The sequence below is a fragment of the Papio anubis genome, chromosome 19, assembly GCF_008728515.1.
Source record: "Papio anubis isolate 15944 chromosome 19, Panubis1.0, whole genome shotgun sequence".
NCBI classification, from domain to species: Eukaryota; Metazoa; Chordata; class Mammalia; order Primates; family Cercopithecidae; genus Papio; species Papio anubis.
In genome coordinates, this window is record NC_044994.1 from 18,406,365 (window position 1) to 18,428,208 (window position 21,844).

The 21,844-nt window shown below is 36.5% G+C and overlaps 1 protein-coding gene across 2 annotated transcripts in view; it reads left to right on the top strand.

Annotated features, from left to right (window-relative positions):
- Window positions 1-21,844, top strand: part of TAF4B (TATA-box binding protein associated factor 4b) — a 151,078-nt gene that overhangs the window by 57,500 nt on the left and 71,734 nt on the right. For both annotated transcript variants that reach the window (XM_031658749.1, XM_003914256.4), the window contains exons 10-11: window positions 9,997-10,166; window positions 15,855-15,985. In XM_031658749.1, the coding sequence (XP_031514609.1) occupies window positions 9,997-10,166; window positions 15,855-15,985 (301 nt within the window). The remainder of the gene's footprint in view (window positions 1-9,996; window positions 10,167-15,854; window positions 15,986-21,844) is intronic.

Genomic DNA, 21,844 nt, shown 5'->3' on the forward strand with positions numbered 1-21,844 from the left:
CATATTCTTGAACATATAATTTCAATTTTATTAAATTTATTGAGACTCCTCAGTGTGTCTAATTTTGATTAATATCTCGTGAGCACTTGGGAGAAAATATATATTATTCAGTTTGGGGAAGTAGTTTTTTGTGGCTACATCAGTTTGGTGAAGGTGGGTGACAGTGTTCACATCTTCTATATCCTGGGCTTTTATTTTTTGGTTTTATTTTTCAGACTGTTTCCATCACTTATTTAGTGTGAGTATTAAAATCTCCAATTCTGATTTTTTTTTCTTTGTTTTTCCTTTAGTTCTGTCGATTTTTATATTATGTATTTGAAGCTCTGTTATCAGGACATCTCAAGCCACTAGTCATGTGGCTGCATAGACTAGGGAGTACTTTTAGACCAAAAGACATAAACTCACAAATTTTACCCATTATTGTTCCCATCATCCAAGGGTTGACTGACCTCTGTTTTCTGCCTGCTTTTATTAAGTCTCCAAATGATTGTCTTTTAAAAACTGTTATTTTGTAATTGTTATTGATCAAGCTATTGTGGTATTACTAGAATCCACGACCATTATTTCTTTTTTAATGGATTATTGTCCTATGGTATAATTATCTATTTTTGCCTCTATGTTCTTGAACAGTTAATTGTAGTTATTTTATTGTGTGCATGTGTGGTTTTCTTTGGTTGTTGTTGTTTTTCTGTTTTCCGCCTTTTTTTTTTTTTTTTTTTTTTTTGAGACAGTCTTGCTCTTTTGCCCAGGTTGAAGTACAGTGGCACAATCATAGCTCACTGCAGCCTTGAACTCCTAGGCACCAGTGATGCTCCTGCCTCAGCCTCCCAAGTAGCTGGGACTACAGGCACATGCCACCATGCCTAGCTAACTTTTTTTTTTTTTTTTTTAGTTTTCATAGAGGTAGGGTCTTGCTATGTCTCCCAGGCCGGTCTTGAACTCCAGGTCTTGAGTGATCCTCCTGACTCAGCCTTCCAAAGCACTGGGATTATAGACATGAGCCGCCACACCCTGCCACTTGTGATTATTCTAAAGTCAAATGCTTAATATTTCCAATGTCCGGGTTACCTGTGACTCTGTTTCTGTTATCTGCCTTTTTAATCCTGTTTCTTTGCTGCACTTGGTAATATTTAATTAAGTGTCAGATCTGTATGAAAAAAATTGGTAAATGCCTCACTTATTTGTGAGGCATTTACCAATGGTCCATTCATCCCTCAAGTTCTGGAAGCCTTGGACCTCAACTTCCTGTCTCTCTCTCCTCATGAGATTGCCTAATGCTCTGTTGGCTTTTCTGCCTCTTAGCAGCTGCTGTCTCTGGCTTCTTAGTGTCTTGTTCCACATCAAGAATCAACATGTGCCCAGAGGAAAAACAACATGGAGAAAATTGGGGTTACTTCAGTGAGGTTCTCTTCTCTCAGGGCTGTCGTCCCTCAAGACCTGGCTCCCTTGGCAGCTCTTTGATGCCTTCAAATAAACTTAAAATTGTTCTGGCTTTATTAGTTTCTTGTCCTCAAAACAATTGTCTGATATGAGTAATGGTCTGTAACAGAAGCAGAAGTCCTTTTGTAATTCTTTATACTTTTTTATGTTACAAATATCTACTAGAGTTAGTGTTTTGCAATTTACTTTCTTTTACGGTATATTTTGATGAGCAGAAATTCTTAATTTTAAAGTTGTTGAATTTGGCAGTTTCTTTTATGATTAATACTTATGCCTTCTTTTAAGAGATCCTTCTGGAGACCACAAAGATAGTTTCCTATATTGTCTTCTAAAAGGTTTGAAGTTTCATATTAAATTTTTTTTTTTTTGAGAAATGATCTCTGTCACCTAGGCTGGAGTACATTGAGTGGCACTATCGTGCCTCACTGCAACCTCAATTTCCTGGGCTCAAACAAGCCTCCAGAGTAGCTAAGACAACAGGTACACGCCACAACAGTCGGCTAGTTTTTAAATTTTTTTGTAGAGATGGGGGTCTTGCTTTGTTGTCCAGGCTGGTCTCAAACTGGTAGCCTCAAGTGATCCTCCTGCCTCATCCTCCCAGAGTGCTGGGATTACAGGTGTGAGCCATCATGCTCAGCCTATTTGAGTATCTTTTTGTCTTCAGGAGTTAAAATTTGGTTTTTGGTTTTTCCTATGGTTTGGAGGTTTAGGGATCCTAATTCACTTTTCCCCATATAGGAAACCGCTCGTTTCAGCAGCATTATTGAACAATTTGTCCTTCCTCAGTGATCTGTAATGTCTCCTATGTCATATACATATGGGTCTTCTCTTTTTTTTAATCTTTCTTTTTTGTAAATGCCTCTAATCAAGTTATTTTTTATCTCTATTTTCTTTTATTGGCTAATTTTAAAATTTCCGATAGCATACAGTTAGTTTACTATAGTTTCAAAAGAAGTTTTATATTTGGTAATGCATATTTTCTACCTACTTCTCCTTCTCTTTTATTTCCTTTTCTTCCTCCACTTTCGTACTCCCTTTCCCCTCTTTGATTTCCTTGGCTCTACTTGAGCTTTTGCTCTTCCCTATAAATTTAACAATCAACTTGTTAAATTCCACCAGTAATCTGTTAGAATTTGAATTGGCATGGCCTGAGTCCATAGGCACACTGTCTTCCAGCTGATTGATTATAATTTGGATCCTTCTATGAACATGATTTATATCTTCATTATATATACCCTTTTAAATATCTTTCAATCAAGTAGTATAATTTTATTTATATAGATTCTGCACGATTTGTTGCATATATCTGTTAGGTTTATTCCTAGATACCTTATCTTTTTTGTTAGTATTATATTTTGGTAACTGCCTTTTCTTTTATTAGCATAGAGAAATTCAGGACTTAAATCATATACCAACAGCCTTGTTACTATTTCTAATAATTTCTAGATGATTTTAGATTATTTGTATAGACAATGTCAAGATTGAGATTAGAATTATAGGTTGACTGTTTTGTCTTTTTGCTTTGAAGATGTTAGTCCATTGTTTTTGGGTGTTCATATAAAATATATGTTCACATTTAAAGATAAACATGCAAGGAAGTATCCTTGAGTCAAGCCACAGGGAAACATTAATACATTTGGAATTCCAGTGACTTCAAACATAGGATGATGAAATAGTAAGTGTTAAAAACTAGTATAAAGTATTTAAAAATAAAATACGGAATCTCAAAATGGTGCAAGAAGCAATTTATTTTAAAAAATAACTGCAAATACTTGAAAAAGAACCAAATAGGACTTTTAGGAGTAAAAAATGTAGTCAGTAAATCTAAAACTTTGTTGTACAGGTAAATCAGATTAAACCTGAGGGTCTAAACTGAGTTTGCTTTCTTCCAGAGAGGATTTGTGACTGTTTCTAGTAGACTCAAGGATTACTATTGACTTGGAACCACTTTAGTCTTGTTCCAGGGAACCTGACTTACCCAGGAGCCTCAGATTTTCCCGCTGTAATCAAGAACTAGTGCTAGCCACAGTCATATGCCCTTGAGGCAATTCTTCCTTTAGGCTATGCTCATTGCTTACTTTTTTTTATTTTTTATTTTTGAGACGGAGTCTTGCGCTGTTGTCCAGGCTGGAGTGCAGTGGCGCGATCTCGGCTCACTGCAAGCTCCGCCTCCCGGGTTCATGCCATTCTCCTGCCTCAGCCTCCCGAGTAGCTGGGACTACAGGTGCCCGCCACCACACCTGGCTAATTTTTTGTATTTTTAGTAGAGACGGGGTTTCACCGTGTTGGCAAGGATGGTTTCGATCTCCTGACCTCATGATCCGCCCATCTAGGCCTCCCAAAGTGCTGGGATTACAGGCGTGAGCTACCGCGCCCAGCCTCATTGCTTGTTTATACTGACACCTTTTTTTGACAGGTCCTGTGAACCAAACAATGGAATGAAAATGTCTTATGCTGTGTAATTGCTCCTCAGTAAATCTAGTCCACTTACTGCCTGAAGCAAAAATGTCACTGTTAGTATTTTCTTTGGGAAATTTCTGACTTGTTACTTTCGCTTATTTATCTGTTGACTACTTATTGCTTTCCAGGCTTATGTACATATGCTGGACAGTAGTAATTCTTTGATGTATATATTGTAAGTATTTTTCTCCTAGTTTTTTGTTTAACTTGGAAATTTGTTTTTAGTGTTTCATATATGGAAATTTTAAATTACAGTATAAAGTTTAGCAGTCTCTTTATGGCTTTTGAATTCTAATGTATCCTTTCGTATTATGAGCCCAGAATGATGTGCTTCTGTATTTTCTTCTAAGATATCTGTATGCACTTACCTCAAATATAGATATTTACCTTTACATCTTCAATAATTCTTGATTTTGTTTTTGTAAATGTGTGAGGCAGAGATTAAATTTTCCTCAAATGAATTGTCTCAGCAATAGTAAAGAGTTCATCATCTTTACCTTTCTTATTTGTAATGCCACCTTTATCTTATAGTAAATTCCCATTTATAAAAGGGCAAATTTAATTTTAGTAATATGTTTTTGTTTTATTTTATTTTTTGAGAAATTTTTTGAGATACAGTTTCAACTCTGTTTTATTTTTTGAGATACAGTTTCACTCTGTTGCCCAGGCTGTGGCACGATCTCGGCTCACCACAACCTACACCTGCCGGGTTCAAGCGATTCTCGTGCCTCAGCTTCTCGAGTAGCTGGAACTACAGGTGCACGCCACCACGCTCAGCTTATTTTTGTATTTTTAGTAGAGACGGGGTTTTGCCATATTGGCCAGGCCGGTCTCAAACTCCCGACCTCAGGTGATCCACCTGCCTCAGCCTCCCAAATATTTGTTTTATTTTAATGTTACTATTTTGGTGTTTTCGATTGTTATAACATCTTTATTTATTTTTCTAGCCCATAGTTAAAATAAGTCCTTTTTGTATATTCCTTTTTATCGAAGGTATTTTAATTTTACTCGTTATTTTTCTCTTGTGCATGAATTTTAGAATCAGCATGAATTTTAGAGTCAGCATGGCAGTTCCATGAAGTTTGTATCGAATTGTGTGATTAGGTTAATTTGGGTCGTGGGGGCCGAGAATTGGCTTAAACATTTTTCTTTTTATGATATAGAAGATTCCCATCTGAAATTTTTTAAAAATTTAATATTTGTTAGAATTTGGTAAGGTTGTAGGTAACAGAAAAACTGAAAAGCCATTGCATAAGCAAGTTATCTTTCATATTCAGAAAAACTGAATTGCAAGGATCACAGTCTGTGGTGTTGGGGATCCGTGCTCCTTGTTTACCTCCTTTCTGTTCTTCAGACACACTAGTCATGGTCCCACTGTACAGTTTTATTTATTTATTATTTTCTTTAATGTTTTTAATGTTTAATTTTTGGGGGTACATAGGTGTATATTAATGGGGTACATGAGATTTTGATAAAACCCACTGTACAGTTTTCTGTGTGGTATGCACTGAAAGCTGTCCCTCGGTCTTCATATGACATGGTCTTTCATATTTCAAATCTACCTCCTTAGAGAGGTAAATTTTGCCTGACCAACCAATATAAAGTAGCTTCCACAGTCATATCTGCTGTCTTGAGGTACTTATCTAAAATTATTTTGTTCATTCATTTGTTTACCCTTGCCTCCGTGTATTTCCCACTTCTTAATTGTCTATGAAAGCTTATAATAATGATTGTTTGCCACTGTATGTATACCGAGTGTTTGGAACAATGCCTGTTTCATAATAATCACTCAAATATTTGTTGAAATGGTGAATTTTGAAAAAGGAGTATTTATAATCTCAGCTATTTCTTAGATATTTTTGTACAAAGATACACTTTTCATTTTTGTACAGTACTTTCTAGTAATTCACAATCACACATGACTCTATATATATCTTTTCATAGTGATTTTTTTAAAATTTAATTTTGCTTCCATGGATACTTACTATCACTTCAGTTATTTATTTATTGTTTTTGAGACGGAGTCTCACTCTGTCTCCCAGGCTGGAGTGCAGTGGCATGATCTCGGCTCACTGCAAGCTCCGCCTCCTGGGTTCAGGCCATTCTCCTGCCTCAGCCTCCTAAATAGCTGGGACTACAGGCGCCCGTCACCACGCCCGGCTAGTTTTTTATATATTTTTTTAGTAGAGATGGAGTTTCACAGTGTTAACCAGGATGGTCTTGATCTCCTGACCTCGTGATCCACCTGCCTCGGCCTCCCAAAGTGCTGGAATTACAGGCGTGAGCCACTGTGCCCGGCCCTACTTCAGTTACTTTTTAAATGAAACTGATAATAGACCCTCGATGTTGGCTCTTTTGTTAAAGAAGAAGAAATAGTAGTGAATAGTATTAGCTCTTATCTTGACCAAACTGTATGACATTTAATAATATAGAATGATATTTTCATAGTTTTTCAAAACTATTTTGTTAACTTATACTTTTTGGGGGGATTCATTTGTGACTTTTTCTGCTAAGAAGATTCTGTTTTCTATTCTGCTTGTCAGTATAGCTGGGGCGAATATGGGAAGCTGTATTATGCTTAAACACCAGAGGGTGCCAGAGATTCATGTCGTTTCCATCATACTTCAGAATCAGAAGTGGCAAACAGGATAGTACCTCTGCATGTTTGCGTAACTGTATTTCAACTGAAGATGTGATGATAATAAGGAATTAATATGAATATTTTTATGTGATAATTTATTTTAAGTCCTTATATTTTAGAGATACATAATAAAATATTTATGGATAATATGTATATATTATATCTGGTAGTGAAGGTGTTCTAACAACTAGGGGCTTTAGTGTGATTTTGTGATTTTTACTACTTTAGAAAGACACTCTTGGAAAATAATATAGGACCAGATTATGTGCTATTTGCATAGATGATATTACTCTACCAATTTTAATGTCCATTTTTTCCCTACTACAGGAATTAGATTCTCTAGTGTATATTAGCTTATTTTAACTTTCATCATATATAATTCATTGTTTCATGTGTTACGAGTCTGTTTGTCCTTGTGTGTGCTCACACCTGTAATCCCAGCACTTTGGGAGGCTGAGGTGGGAAGATCACCTGAGGTCAGGAGTTCGAGACCAGCCTGACCAACATGGCGAAACTCCATCTCTACTGAAAATACAAAAATGAGCCAGGTGTGGTGGTGCGCCTGTGGTCCCAGCTACTTGGGAGGCTGAGGCAGGGAGAATTCGGGTGGCAGAGGTTGCAGTGAGCCGAGATGGAGCCATTGCACTCCAGCCAAAAACAAACAAAACAAACAAACAAAAAACCCCAAAATTAGCTGCGCATGGTGGCGCATGCCTGTAATGCCAGCTACTTGGGAGGCTGAGGCAGGAGAATCACCTGAGCTCTGGGAGTGAAGGCTACAGAAAGCTGAGATTGCACCACTAGACTCCATCCTGGGTGTCTTAATAAAAAAGAGAGAGAAAAAAAGAAATGAGGTTGTTGAACAAAACTTATATCTATTACCATGAGTTTGACAGCTTTCCAGTAGTTATATTTTCTGATCTGATTGGTCGAGATACATGTAATTTTGGATTATGTATTAGAATCTAAATTTGGAAGAACTGTATAACTCTGTGAACCAGTATTTTCCATATTACCAATGAATGATGTTGCACAGCCATGCCTGAGTAACAGATCCCATTCAAAATGCAGGAGGACCAGTGGATTTTAAAAAGATTTGTGAAAATAGAAGGTAGTACCACTCTTGTTCTATTTTAAAATTTTGGTATGTTAATTTTTCATTAAAGTATGTTATTTATGGTAATATATATTTGTTATTTTTAAAATGAATAAATAATACCAATTTTTAGTTTCTGATGCAGTTTTAGTTTCTAATACAGTTTTCATACAAAATTACATGAGAGGGTCATTTTCACTCCCATTTTACAGATAAAAGGGGATCGATGAATAGAGGTGGTAAGAAACTTGTCCATGGTCATCCTATTAATAATTTTTATTTATTTATTTATTTATTTATTTATTTGAGATGAAGTCTCACTCTGTAGCCCAGGCTGGAGTGCAGTGGCATGATCTCAGTGCACTGCAACCTCTGCCTCCCGGGTTCAAGCAATTCTCCTGCCTCAGCCTCCCGAGTAGCTGGGACTAGAGGCATGCAACCACGCCCAGCTCATTGTTGTATTTTTAGTAGAGACGGGGTTTCACCATATTGGCCAGGTTGTTGCTGAACCCCTGACCTCAGGAGACCCGTCCACCTCGGGCTCCCAAAGTGCTGGGATTACAGGTGTGAACCACTGCACCCAGCCATCCTATTATTAATGGTCAGAACAGGTACTGAAACCTTGACCTCTTTAGAATCAGTATTCTTAATTTTTATAAAGCAGTATTTTTCCTAGTGTGGTCCTTAGACCATTTGTATCATGATCATCTAAGTGTGCCTGATAGAAAACTCCAAATCCCTGGTCTCCATCATAGGCCTACCAAATGAGAATCATGTGTACTGTTTGGATGTGTGTTTGACATTGAGACCTGCATCTTAAATATACTTTCTAGGTGTTTCCTAAAAACACTGTTGTTTGAGAAGTACCGCAGTATGCTACGCTACATTTGAGTTAATAAGAAGACAGGGAAATTCCCATGAGAAAAACAACTTTAAAGCATAGAAGAAGGAATAAGCAGGATATTGTGTGAATTTACTGACTCACTGGTAGAGAGGCTGTGCTTGAGAGAGGTGAAAAAAGAATATCGAAGGCAAACTTATTTTATTACAGATTTAGTAATCTAAGGAAATAACTAGATCTTAAAATAAATTTTTGTGTGTGTGTGTGTGTGTATATATGTGTGTGTGTGTGTGTATATATATATATATATATTTTTTTTCCGAGACAGAGTCTTGCTCTGTCGCCCAGGCTGGAGTGCAGTGGCGTGATCTCAGCTCACTGCAAGCTCCGCCTCCCAAGTTCATGCCATTCTCCTGCCTCAGCCTCCCGGGTAGCTGGGACTACAGGCGCCTGCCACGCCCAACTAATTTTTTGTATTTTTAGTAGAGATGAGGTTTCACCACGTGATCCAGAATGGTCTCAATCTCCTGACCTTGTGATCCGCCCTCCTTGGCCTCCCAAAGTGGTGGGATTACAGACGTGAGCCACAACGCCCCGCCGTTTTGTTTATATTTTAAAAACTCATTTATTTGACTAGGTAATGTGAACATTTTACACAAAATTCATAAGGTACAAAAAGGTATGCAATGGGAAAAGTGAGGGTTCCCCTCACTTCTTTATCCCCCTGTTACCCACGTTCCCAGCCTAGAGCCAACCAGTTACCACTTTTTTTTAGTTTCTTATGTATTGTTCTAAGTATAGTATTTTTTTTTCTTGGGTCCAGTGTACTTTATTGATGGTACAGGAGAAGATAGAGCCCCCCAGATATAGTATTCAACACAGATGGTAATATATAATACATACATAATGTTTTGCTTTTTTTTTTTAACCACTTAATAGTAATCTCGGAGATTGTCTCATCAGTACATATTCACTGTGATTTTGATATTTTTAACAAAGTTCCATAATGATGGACATTTAGGTTGTTTCCATCGTTTCATAAGTGGAATGAATGGTAGAGTACACTGGGGACAGCTGATGGACTTTTAACCATCTTGGATGAAAAGAAAGATGTCTGTTTTCATTACTTTGTCTTTCATTGCAGAGGATTTATGGACGACTTGGTGTAACTCCAAATGCCTCTTGGTGTTTCTCATTTGCCAGAATGAGAGAGGGAAAGTTGGGACCTAGAAGACAAAGTTACTTCTGATTCATCCTTCTGTTATTAAATATACATTGGTGGTTAGAGACACTGTAATTACTTTCAAAAGCTTACAGGGAAAGATAGCCGTTCTTCACTTCTCTTGATTGGATGAATTAAGTAAAGTAATGCCGTTAGTTACAAGGAGAGACCTCTAATTCTTTTGCTCTCTGAAACCTCTCTTTTTCCCCCTCCCCCGCCTCAAACACACACACACACACACACACACACACACACACACACACAACCTAAAACCTCTAACTTCTTTTTTCTATTAGAGATGAAGATGACATCAATGATGTGACTTCTATGGCAGGGGTCAACCTTAATGAAGAAAATGCCTGCATCTTAGCAACAAACTCTGAATTGGTTGGCACACTCATTCAGTCATGTAAAGATGAACCATTTCTTTTTATTGGAGCTCTACAGAAGAGAATTTTAGACATCGGTAAGTGTAGAGTTATGATTATTGACCTGATAGACATGTCTGTTTGAGGGAAAATATTATCAAAAGAGACAATCTGGGTTGGTTGTCCTGGAACTCTGAGACTTAAATAAGATTCTAGAAATCAAGATTTCATGGGCTTTACAGAAAGAAGTACTTTATTTTAAAAATTATTAATATAACATGGTTTTGGGTTTGGTTAATATTTTACTCATATTTCTTAATGGAGGAATAGTTGAATGTATTTTTGCATGAATATATAATATAGTATACTATTTTTTTTCCATCCTATTCCTTCCACAGTTGGACTTTTGGCATATATGTGTACTAATGCACACTTATGTTACATGTTTGTGTTTATGAAATACAGGGACATCCAAAGAAAGTAACTCCCTTTCCCTTTTCTTAACCATGAAATTTAAACCCATTCTTACTTTGAAAGAACTAGATTAGAGTCTTAGGGTCCTCTCTAGGTCCGGGAGTAGTTGTTAGATGGCTGCAGTATGAAAGAAAATGTAAGAAAACACGGCCAGACACAGTGTCTCATGCCTGTAATCCTAGCACTTTCGGAGGCCAAGGTGGGCGGATCACCTGAGGTCAGGAGTTCGAGACTAGCCTGGCCAACATGGTGAAACCTTGTCTCTACTAAAAATACAGAAAATTAGCCCGGTGTGGTGGGGTGCCCCTGTAGTCTCAGCTACTCAGGAGGCTGAGGCACGAGAATCACTTGAACCCAGGAGGCGTCTTCACCTGTGTCAAATTTTGGGGGCCAGTACTAATGAACTTCAAATATACTTAAGTAAGACCTTTATATTTTATAATGAAGGCTTGATACAAAAATGTGAAGGTTTCTGATTTTTATAGACCTATGGTATAAGAACTACGAAGTTCGTTATTATTACAATTTTTAGGTCTACTTCACAGGTTCTCAGTAAATAAATATTTTAACTACTGTATGCTATATAAATGACTAGGGTTTTCTTCTTTTTTTTTTTTTTCCTCAAGATGGAGTCTCATTCTTGTCACCCAGGCTGGAGTGCAGTGGCGCCATCTTGGCTTACTGCAACCTCTGCTTCCCAGGTTCAAGTGATTCTCCTGCCTCAGCCTCTTGAGTAGCTGGGATTACAGGTGCCCACCACCATGCCCAGCTAATTTTGGAATTTTTAGTACAGACAGGGTTTTGCCATGTTAGCCAGGCTGGTCTTGAGCTCCTCACTTCAGGTGATCCACCCGTCTCCCAAAGTGCTGGGATTATAGGCGTGAGCCACCATGCCTGGCCTACATTTCTAATTTAAATTGCGAATACATTATTATGAAAAACTAGAGCTTTCAAGCCAAGAAGAGCTGATTGTAAAATGTGTTTGTTTTCTCTTTGCTCGTGTTTCCCTCCCTCCCTGTCTTCCTTCATTCCTTCACTTCTTCCATTTTCTTCTTTGCATGTGTATTTTGTATTACATAGAAACCAGTTCCTTAATTTGGGAACAAGTCTCGTCTCTAAACCTTCCTGTGATGGCCTGGGAAATCTATTGGTAGCTTAACTCCTTATTGCCATATAATTATCTAGTGCTTTGGTGAAATATAAATAGATACTTAGTTTTATCAGTTACCCTCCCTTCCCACTTTTTTTTTTTTTTTTTTGGAGACTGAGTTTCATTCTTGTCGCCCAGGCTGCAGTGCAGTGGCGCAATCTTGGTTCACTGTAACCTCCGCCTCCCGGGTTCAAGCAATTCTCCTGCCTCAACCTCCTGAGTAGCTGGGATTACAGGCGCCCACTACCATGCCTGGCTAATTTTTTGTATTTTTAGTTGAGATGGGGTTTTACCATTTTGGCCAGGCTGGTCTCGAACTCCTGACATCAGGTCATCCAAAATGCTGGCCTCCCAAAATGCTGGAGTTACAGTCATGAGCCACTATGCCCAGCCTCCTTCCAAATTTTATTTCCAGTTTGGTTTAAACCTTGATTATAAAACAGAAAATTTTTTGGCATTAAAAGCATTTTTGATCACTTAGGACAGGGATAAGCAACTTTTTCCTTCAAAGGGCCGATAATATTTGCCACTTTTGTAGGTGATATGGTTTCTGTCACAATTGCTCAATTAGGCTGTCATAGTACAAAAGCAGCCATAGACAATATGTAAACAAATGGACACAGTTATCGTCTTAGTCATGTTGGACTGCTGTAACAAAATACCATAAATTGGATGGCTTAAACAGCAAATGTTTATTTCTCATAGTTCTGGAGGTTGGCCATTTGAGATCAGGGTGCTAGCACGGTTGGATTGTTGGTGAAGGCCGCCTTTCTGGTATTCAGACAGCCATCTTGCTTGTTTTCACATGGCAGAAGGAAAACTAGCTAGCTCTCTGATCTCTTCTTAGGGTGAAGGCAGTACCTTTATGACCTAACTGTCTCCCAAAGGCGCCAATTCCAAATACCATCTCACTGGCATTAGAGCTTCAACATGAATGGCTTTTGGGGAGATGCAAACATTTAGTCCATGAAACTTTATTCCCATAAAACTTCACTTACAAAGAGTGAACAGATTTGGCCTGTTAGCCATAGTTTGGTGACCTCTAATTTAACACAATAAGGGAATAACTATTTGCATTTTTACTTCTTTTTTTTTTAAAAAAAAAATTATTTTTGGGATGTGGTCTTGCTCTGTTGCCCAGGCTGGAGTGCAGTGGTGCTATCACAACTCACTGCAGCCCCAACTTCCCAGGCTCAAGTGATCCTCCTGCCTCAACCTTTTGAAGTAGCTGGGACTACAGGCGCGCACTACTAAATCTGGCTAATTTTTGTATTTTTCTGTAGAGACAGGGTCTCACTATGTTGCCCAGGTTGATCTTGAACTCCTGGGCTTAAATCGTTTTCAGTTCTTAGTGATGAAGTACAAACTTGTCAAATAATATGGAAAACTTCAAGAATTCTTTCTTCTGAATTATCTAAGCCTTTCTTTTTTTTTTTTAAAGTAAGGTCATAGAGTGAATGCAGTTACATATTTCTAGGGATGTTTTCCATTTATAATAAAATTCTGTCCTTGTAGAATGGTTCAGAACCAAGGCTATTTCTTAAAAATAGAAATTACAAATTTACCCAAAGATTTTGTTTTTGGAAAAAGGATTTTTCTACTTGAATAGTGTTAACAGATAAAATGGCAGTTTTTTTTTTTTTTTCCTAATTACTTAAATTAAATTGCACAGACATTCAGTAAAGTCACATAACCGGTGTGCAAGCACCAACTAGATCTTAATCAGTTTTGTTGATTTTGTTAAAAAGGGTGTTTTGTTTTAAAATGGGAATTTTTCTACAGTATTTTACTTTGTAATTTTTAAGTTGTATTTTATTACCAATTTAATGAAGACATTACAACATTTGCTTGTTCCCTAAACCCTGGAATTGTTTAATCTCAGTACTTGTTTATTTCTAATATTTAAAAGATATGTATATTTTTATGTTGGATGAATTACCTCTGTTTTATGAGTACATATGAAATTATTTTCAGAGGTTCCTCTTCAAACACTAAGGTGCCTTGTACCTGTAATCCCAGCACTTTGGGAGGCTGAGGCAGGAGGATTGCTTGAGCCCAGAAGCTAGAGACCAGCCTGGGCAACATAGTGAGACCCAATCTCTTCAAAAACCTAAAGAAATTAGCTAGGCCTGTTGGCACATGCCTGTGCTTCTAGCTACTCAGCAGGCTGAGGTGGGAGGATTGCTTGAGCCTGGAAGGTCGAAGTTGCAGTGGGCTGTGATTGTTCCACTGCATTCCAGCCTGGTTGACAGAGTGAGACCCTGTCTCAAAAATAATAATAATAGGCCGGGTGCGGTGGCTTACACCTGTAATCCCAGCACTTTGGGAAGCTGAGGTGGGCAGATCACTTGAGATCAGGAGTTTGAGACTAGCCTGGCCAACATGGTAAAACCCCAACTCTACTAAAAATACAAAAAAAAAAAAAAAAAAATCAGCCAGGTGTGATGGCGCACGCCTGTAAGTAATCCCAGCTACTTGGGAGCCTGAGGAAGGAGAGTTGCTTGAACCTGGGAGGCAGAGGTTGCAGTGAGTGGAGATTGCACCGCTGCACTCCAGCCTGGATGACAGAGCAAGACTCCATCTCAAAAAATAAAAAAAATAAAAATAAAAATAATATAAAAAATAAGATTGTACTTTTTCTTTTATAGAAGACCCCACTATTTGTTTATGCTGAGGGTTTTATTTTAATTTTTATTTTTTTCGAGACGCAGTTTTGCTCATGTTGCCCAGGCTGGAGAGCAATGGTGTGATCTTGGCTCACTTCAACTTCTGCCTCCCAGGTACAAGCGATTCTCCTGTCTCAGCCTCCCATGTAGCTCGGATTTCAGGCATGCACCACCACGTCCAGCTATTTTTTTTGTATTTAGTAGAGACGGGGTTTCACCATGTTAGTCAGGCTGGTCTTGAACTCCTGACCTCAGGTGATCCACCTGCCTTGCCCTCCCAAAGTGCTGGGGTTATAGGCGTGTGCCATCATGCCTGGCCTATGCTGAGGGTTTTATTAAAGTAGAGTTGACTTTGTATAATTTTTTTCCCTGCCTGAATCTGAGATTAGAGAGGAATTCAGCTTTGTTACAGGTAATGACTTACATTTTGAAAGGCTGGTTTAGGAGAAGTTGATTAATTTTGTGTCTTCCTATTTGCTTCATTATATAATATCAAAGAATGTATGTGAGTTGTTGACTTTTAATTCAAGCATATTTTTTTCTGTAGCTCACCCTTTGAAGAGAATATGAGTATATTTCAGATAAATTAAAATATAAAATCAAACTATAATATTTTAAAAATTCATGGGTATATGTTGAAAACAATCACAGCAGTGCTTTTTAAAAAGCCCATTTAAAATAGATTACCTAATTGCCTGTATCTTTAGATTTAGGCCTTTGTTGATGTAAGTGGTTTCACTGGGCTGAGAAGTACTATTTAAATACTGATAAGGTTGATTTATAAATGAACTTCTGACTCTGAGTATGTGGTCCAAATTGTTTTCCTGAAACTTTCTTGCTAGTTAGCAGAAGGAAGAAGTTTGGTTTATTCATGGAAAGGAAATCTAGTGAGAGAGAAGTTATTCAGCTAGGTAGGTGAAACGATGAGGTTTTGAACCCATTTGAACTTGTAAATTGACTACTAAGTGGATATATCAGAACATCAGTTAGTGCAAAGTAAGCATGATTGGTAATAGACAAAAGGAATATAGGTATGTCCTGTAGACAAGGCATTAACAGAGACTCACAATCTGAATTCATTTAAATAAATGTCATAAATTGTTAACAGTGTCAAACAGGGCGAAATGTAATTTTCTATTTTTTTAATTACTAAAATTAACAGAATATGGTACTAATTTCTGCAGTTACCATTTTCCTCCCTGAACAGTAGACTTGATTTGTGTTCTTATTAACTTTGTCCTATAAATGACCTTGCAAGGAGAATGATTCTAGAGGCTAAGTGAAACAATGTCTATATTTTCTAAGGCTTCAGGCTAGGTTTTATTAATGTAATGTCTAAGATCTTTGAAGTTGTGACTTTACTAGGAAAATCATAATCTCCAAACCTTTATTCGTAATGGGTATGACTTCCAGGGGGAACAGAATACCTGCTGTGCTAATTATTTCAATTATCAGCCACTACTAAAACACGTAATGGATTTTCTCTGCTTCCGCAGGTAAAAAGCATGACATTACAGAACTTAACTCTGATGCTGTGAACTTGATCTCCCATGCAACACAGGAACGACTACGAGGCCTTCTAGAAAAACTGACTGCAATTGCTCAGCATCGAATGACTACTTACAAGGTAAAGGAAATCGTTAAAGAAGTATAAACTCTCGAGTGTTATAGGTAGTCTTTTGGGTGTGGATTGATATTCTAAACACATTTTTAAAGGAATGGTTGAGACTTGTATTTCGTATTAGTAGAAAAATCAAAGTCTCATTCTTGTCTTATTTAGATATGCTTACATGACAAATACAATTAAAATGGAATTCAGAATGATATTAAAAGCTTCTATGTCACTGTAGATTGAAATATGTATCTGTTCTGCCCGAGGCTTCTCTTTCTTAAGCTTTTGATGGGGAAGGAAAGATGCGTTAGAATGGAATATCGGCTACCTGTGCTCTCTTCAGTGTTCTGCACTCTCCTAGCATTCCTGTGCCTTTTTTTCTTTTTTTTGCCTTTCAGTTTTGCAGAGATTTATTTATTTTAAAATAAATTTTATTGTATATATTAATATTTAAGGTATACAACGTGTTATAAGATACACATATATAGTAAAATTATTACTATTTAGTTGAACAAATTAACATTTTCATTATCTCAAATATACCCATTTTCTCCCCTGTGGCAAAAGCAGCTATAATCTACTCATTTAGCAGAAATCCTGAAAACAATATATTACTAACTATAGTCCTTATGTTCTACATTAGATGTTTCCACTTGTTCATCCTCTGTTCCTTTTAATAAGTTAAATGATTGCATTGAGTGCTCATATTGATGCTACTTAGTGTTATTGGTTACTTTTATTAAAAAAACTAAATGCAGGAATAGCTTGTATCCCTAGTGGTAGGAACCAAATGACTTGCTGTTATCAAGGTAAAAGCACTTCATGTAGTGTTGGAGGAGAGCGAATATATTGGGTGATTAGGGATGAAAAGAGAAGGTAACGTGAGATGAAAATAAATAAATAAATAAGATAACTGTTTCTCTTTTTTCAAGAAATGTTTATAGCTAGATTTTGAACAAGATGGTATGTAGGTAACCTTAAGAGATTTTGAATTTGAAAGAATAGTCATTGCCGTGATATCCTAGTCAAAGGTTAAGGGAAACTAGGAAATTGTCAGCTACTACACCACCAGTAAGTTCCCTAGAGGAATCATATTATTATTTTTTTTTCCTTTCTGCTTCATTTAGAATGTTGGAAAAACTACATATGATTGCTGAGGTCCTCACTTCCATAAATCTTTGTGAAAATTTGCTGGACTGACTTAGGAATATGTGATCAACAGGATAAAAAGCTATGACAAAAACAAAACATTAATATCAGTATTTTATAATTCCTAGAAACACACAAAAATAAAGATATTAATTTTGTGTTTCTAGGAATTTTTTCATTTCGCCTAGGTTATCTAATTTGTTGGCATAGGACTGTTAATAATACTTTCTTGTAACCTTTTATTTCTGTAAGGTCAATAGTAATGATCTCCCTTACATTACTGATTTTTGTTATTTGCATCTTCTGTCTTTTTCTTCTTTGCTAGTAAAGCGAATGATGTGTTGATTTTGTTGAGCTTTTCAAAGAAGCAACTTTTGGTTTTATTAATTTTCTCTTTCGTTTATCTATTTTCGATTTCATGTATCTCCACTCTAGTTTTTATATTATTTTGTTCTTTCTAAGCTTCAGGCTTAGTTTGCTCCTTTTTTTTTTTTTAGTTTCATAAGATGTAAAGTTAGGTCTTTTATTTGAGATCTTTCTTTTATAATGTAGGCATTTACTGCTATACATTTCCCTCTGAGTACTGCTTTCACTGCATTCCATAAATTTTGGTATGTTGTGTTGTCGTTTTCATTTATCTTTAAATATTTTCTCATTTCTTTTGAGATTTATTGATGCTTTGTGACTGTTTAAGAGTATGTTGTTTAATGTCCAAATATTTGGGAATTTTCCAGTTTTCCTTTTGTTGTTGGTTTCTAGCTGCATTCAGTTGTGGTCAGAGAAGATAATTGGTATGAATCATTCATTTAAAATTTATTGAGGCTTGTTTTATGACTTAACATACATTGTATCCTGGAGAATGTTTCATGTGCACTTGAGAAGAATGTGTATTCTGCTCGTTTCATAGATGTCTGATAGATATAGTTGGTTTATCCAACTGTTTCCTTAAGTCCTCTGTTTCCTTATTGACCATCCATCTGGATGTTCTATTCATTATTGAAAGTGCGGTATTAAAATCTTCAACTATTGTGGAACTCTTTTTTTCTTTTTGTTTTAGAGACAGGGTCTCACTCTGTCACCCAGGCTGGAGTGCAGTGGTGCAATCATAGGTCATTGCAACCTCGAACTCCTGGGCTCAAGCCACCCTCCCACCGCAGGCCACCCTCCCACCTCAGCTTCTCCAGTAGCTAAGACTAACAGGCATGTGCCACCATCCCAACTAATTGTTTTTTTTTTTTGAAACTGGGACTCACTCTGTTGCCCATGCTGTGGAACTGTTTTTAAAACAAAATTCTGTCAATGTTTGTTTGCTTTGTATATTTGAGAACTCTGGTTTGATGTATCTTCTTGATGAATTGACCTTTTTCTCAATATATAATAATTTCTTTGTCTCTTTTAACAGTTTTGTACTTAAAGTCTATACTGTCTGATATTACTTTCTTTTGTTACTTGCATGGAATATCTTTTTCCATCCTTTCACTTTCAACATATTGATATGGTTTCAACTAAACTGTAGACAGCATATAGTTTGATCATTTTTAAAAATTCATTCTGCTAGTCTCTTTGAAGAGCTTAATCCATTTACATTTAAAATGTAATTACTGATAAGAAGTAACTTCTATTTTGCTGTTTGTTTTCTGTATGCCTTATAAGTTTTGTGTTCCTCACTTCATCTGCTTCTTATGTTTAATTGATTGTTTTTGTTTTGTTCCATCTTGATCCCCTTCTCATTTCGTTTTGGATGTATTTAGATATCTTCTTAGCCATTACCATAGAGATTACAATTAACATCCTAAATCTACAATCTAGTTTGGATTGTTATCAGCTTAGCTGTAATTTTGTGCTGTGGGAAAATTATAGACATATTTTTGACTTATTACTTTAACTTTTTAAACTATCTTACAGTTTTTCAAACTTGTATTCTCCCTACTTCTGCCTTAATCACACTGCTGTTTCAGAGATACACGAATACCTTTTTCAGTAGGGATGGGGTTTCGCCATGTTGGCCAGGCTGGTCTCAAACTCCTGGCCTCAAGCAATCCACCCGCCTTGACCTCCCAAAGTGTTGGGATTACAAGTGTGAGTCACCGTGCCTGGCCACATGAGTACATCTTGATTTATAGTAGGCAGTTTCTATATAAAACATAATAAGTATAATTTACAATGGAATAGAATTTTTTAAAGTAATATTTATTGAATGGCATTCAAAGCTCTATTGTGTATAGCTTTCACCTGGAATTCTTTTGTTGTATATCAGTAGCATATTTCCAAACATTTAGTTGTAGTAGACAAAATGGATAGTATCTTCCCCACCTAGAAGACCTCACTAAGTTAGCTTAAAGCTAACACCTCCTTAACTTGCTGTCTTGTATACTACCTATTCTGACTGATTTTCCTGAGCTTTCCTTTTCCTACACTCATTCGTTAATACAGCTGATGCCGCCGTCTACCTTTGCATATATAGAAAATAACAAAAGATTATCAGCCCTTTTAAGTCAAAATAATTATCATTTGGTTATATTTGGATTCAGTTTGAAATAACTGTTATTTTTTAATCTTTGTTTGTAATAATCTTTATGTCCCAGCTTTATCCCTGTCCTTGTAGTTCAGTTCATCCCTGATAGGATTTATTTTTATCTGTACAGTGTAGGAAATTCTACCCCATAGATTTTATAAAAGTGAGTTACTGTTATTAAAAAAGTGAAATCCCCCATCTCTTTCCACTCTGGAACATCCATTTACTTTTGATCATCTTTCACCTGGTTTGATATAATTCTTTAATTAATCATTAGTCATAAACTGAGATCTAAGTAAATAAGTAGAAAGTGACTTGTAGTACAGAGCTTTTGATCTGGGTACCAGGTGTTTTCCCACTGAAGATATATTATAGTCGCCTGTATGCCTATGGCCATGGAGAAGCTTCATTCAGAGTTTTCCAGTTGAAAGGTATATACTGGTTGCTTTAGATGGGATTCATTTGATGGTGCTGATATCATTTGGTCTGGGTCATTACATTACATTTTCATGGCTAAACCATTTAATAGGCAGTGGCCTTAACATTGTAAAGCCCTACTCTGTTGGTGCGTGAAGTCTTCAGTTAGGCCAGCTAGGTATACAGGAAGCAACATAAGATTGGGGTTACTGTTGTTTAAATAAGGTTATAGACTTAATATGAATAGGGAAGGCACTCATTTGTTTATAGACTTAATGTGAATAGGGAAGGCACTTAATATGAATAGGGAAGGCACTCATTGTAATATGGAAGAGAAAAGGATGCGAATGTCAGAGGTCGTTGTATATGAGTTGGGGGAGAGAGAGGAAGGAATCTTAGCATGGGAATATGATTGGGCTAAAATTTAAAAAGTCTGTGCCCCTTTTTAATTTAGTATTTGCTGTCCCTTTTAAATTAAATCCCATCATTAAACTATTTCCAGAATGTCTAAACACAAAAATGGTAAAGATTAAGTATTTAGGAAACCACTGGTTATTATATTTAACCTCTATGGTTAGCTTATAATGTATTCCATATTCTATCTTGTGTTATTTAACTTTAAAAACAGTTGAGAATTCTTTTTGTATTAAACATGAAGTAAAATAAGTAGCACTAATATATCCTTGTTCCTTAAACTATGTAATACTCTTTTGATCTAGTTAAATACCAACAATAAAAATTTAATTTAAAAAGAATCTTGGGCATATGAAATCCCTCAGTCCCAGTTAATTGAATCAGCCATAAGCAGGGGGATAAAACAAAGATAGGAGTGGTATGGTACTCATGATTTCCAGGCCAGGCACTGACTGTTGTTTAAAGACCTTTGATTTTTCTACTATACAGTTTCTCTTGAATATCTGAATTATTGAGATGAGTAGATGGCAAGATGTCTTAAACATTGATTAGAAAGTTCTCCCTGTCCCATCACCTCCCCTAACCCCATCCCCCACTCCTGCCTATACACACTCATAGAGGAGAAAGAGGCAGCTATATAGGTGAAGAAAATTAGAAAATATTTAGGTGGGAAAGCACTGTTTTACACACACAGAATAAATTGAGCAATTTGCATTTTATCATTTTATGGAATAATTAAGATAATTTATATGTCTGTTATGGCTCTCATTTATAAATTGTATACTAAATTTCTTTGACCACAGCTTCTGTCCAAATTCACACCTCTGAGTAATCCTCAAAATAGCATTTCAAGATTTTAATGTTTGCCATCTTAACTTGGGTTGTATTTTGATAGCAGTTATGTTCGGTTGTCAAGGTTAAACCAATCTAACCATGGTAACCAAGGTGATAACTGTCATCTTTGGTGTATTTTTCAGTGAGGTGATTGTTTCTTGCTTTTTGTCTTTCACAAAACTAAGATTTAATTACTTATATTAATTTCTGCTGAGGTAGATAATAATCTTAAAGATTTAGGTTACTGGTGAATAGAACACTCTTTAGTTTCTACTTCCTATTGTTGGAAGGATCTGCTTGGCTTAATTCCTCCCCCTGCACCCTGCAATGATGTTTACTAGCAAAGTTCTTTGAAACATAACTGGTTAATCATCTCTCAAATTTTAAGGATGATTAAAGTTTCTTTTCTGGTGGAGTGGGTATGGGGGGATGTTTGCTTAATAGAAACAAAATCATTACCTTCTGAAAGTTTAGCTTCCTATTTATGTTGGTATTCCTGTCTTTAGCGGGTTTATGCAGTACCTAATGTAGAATGTGCGGCCCAC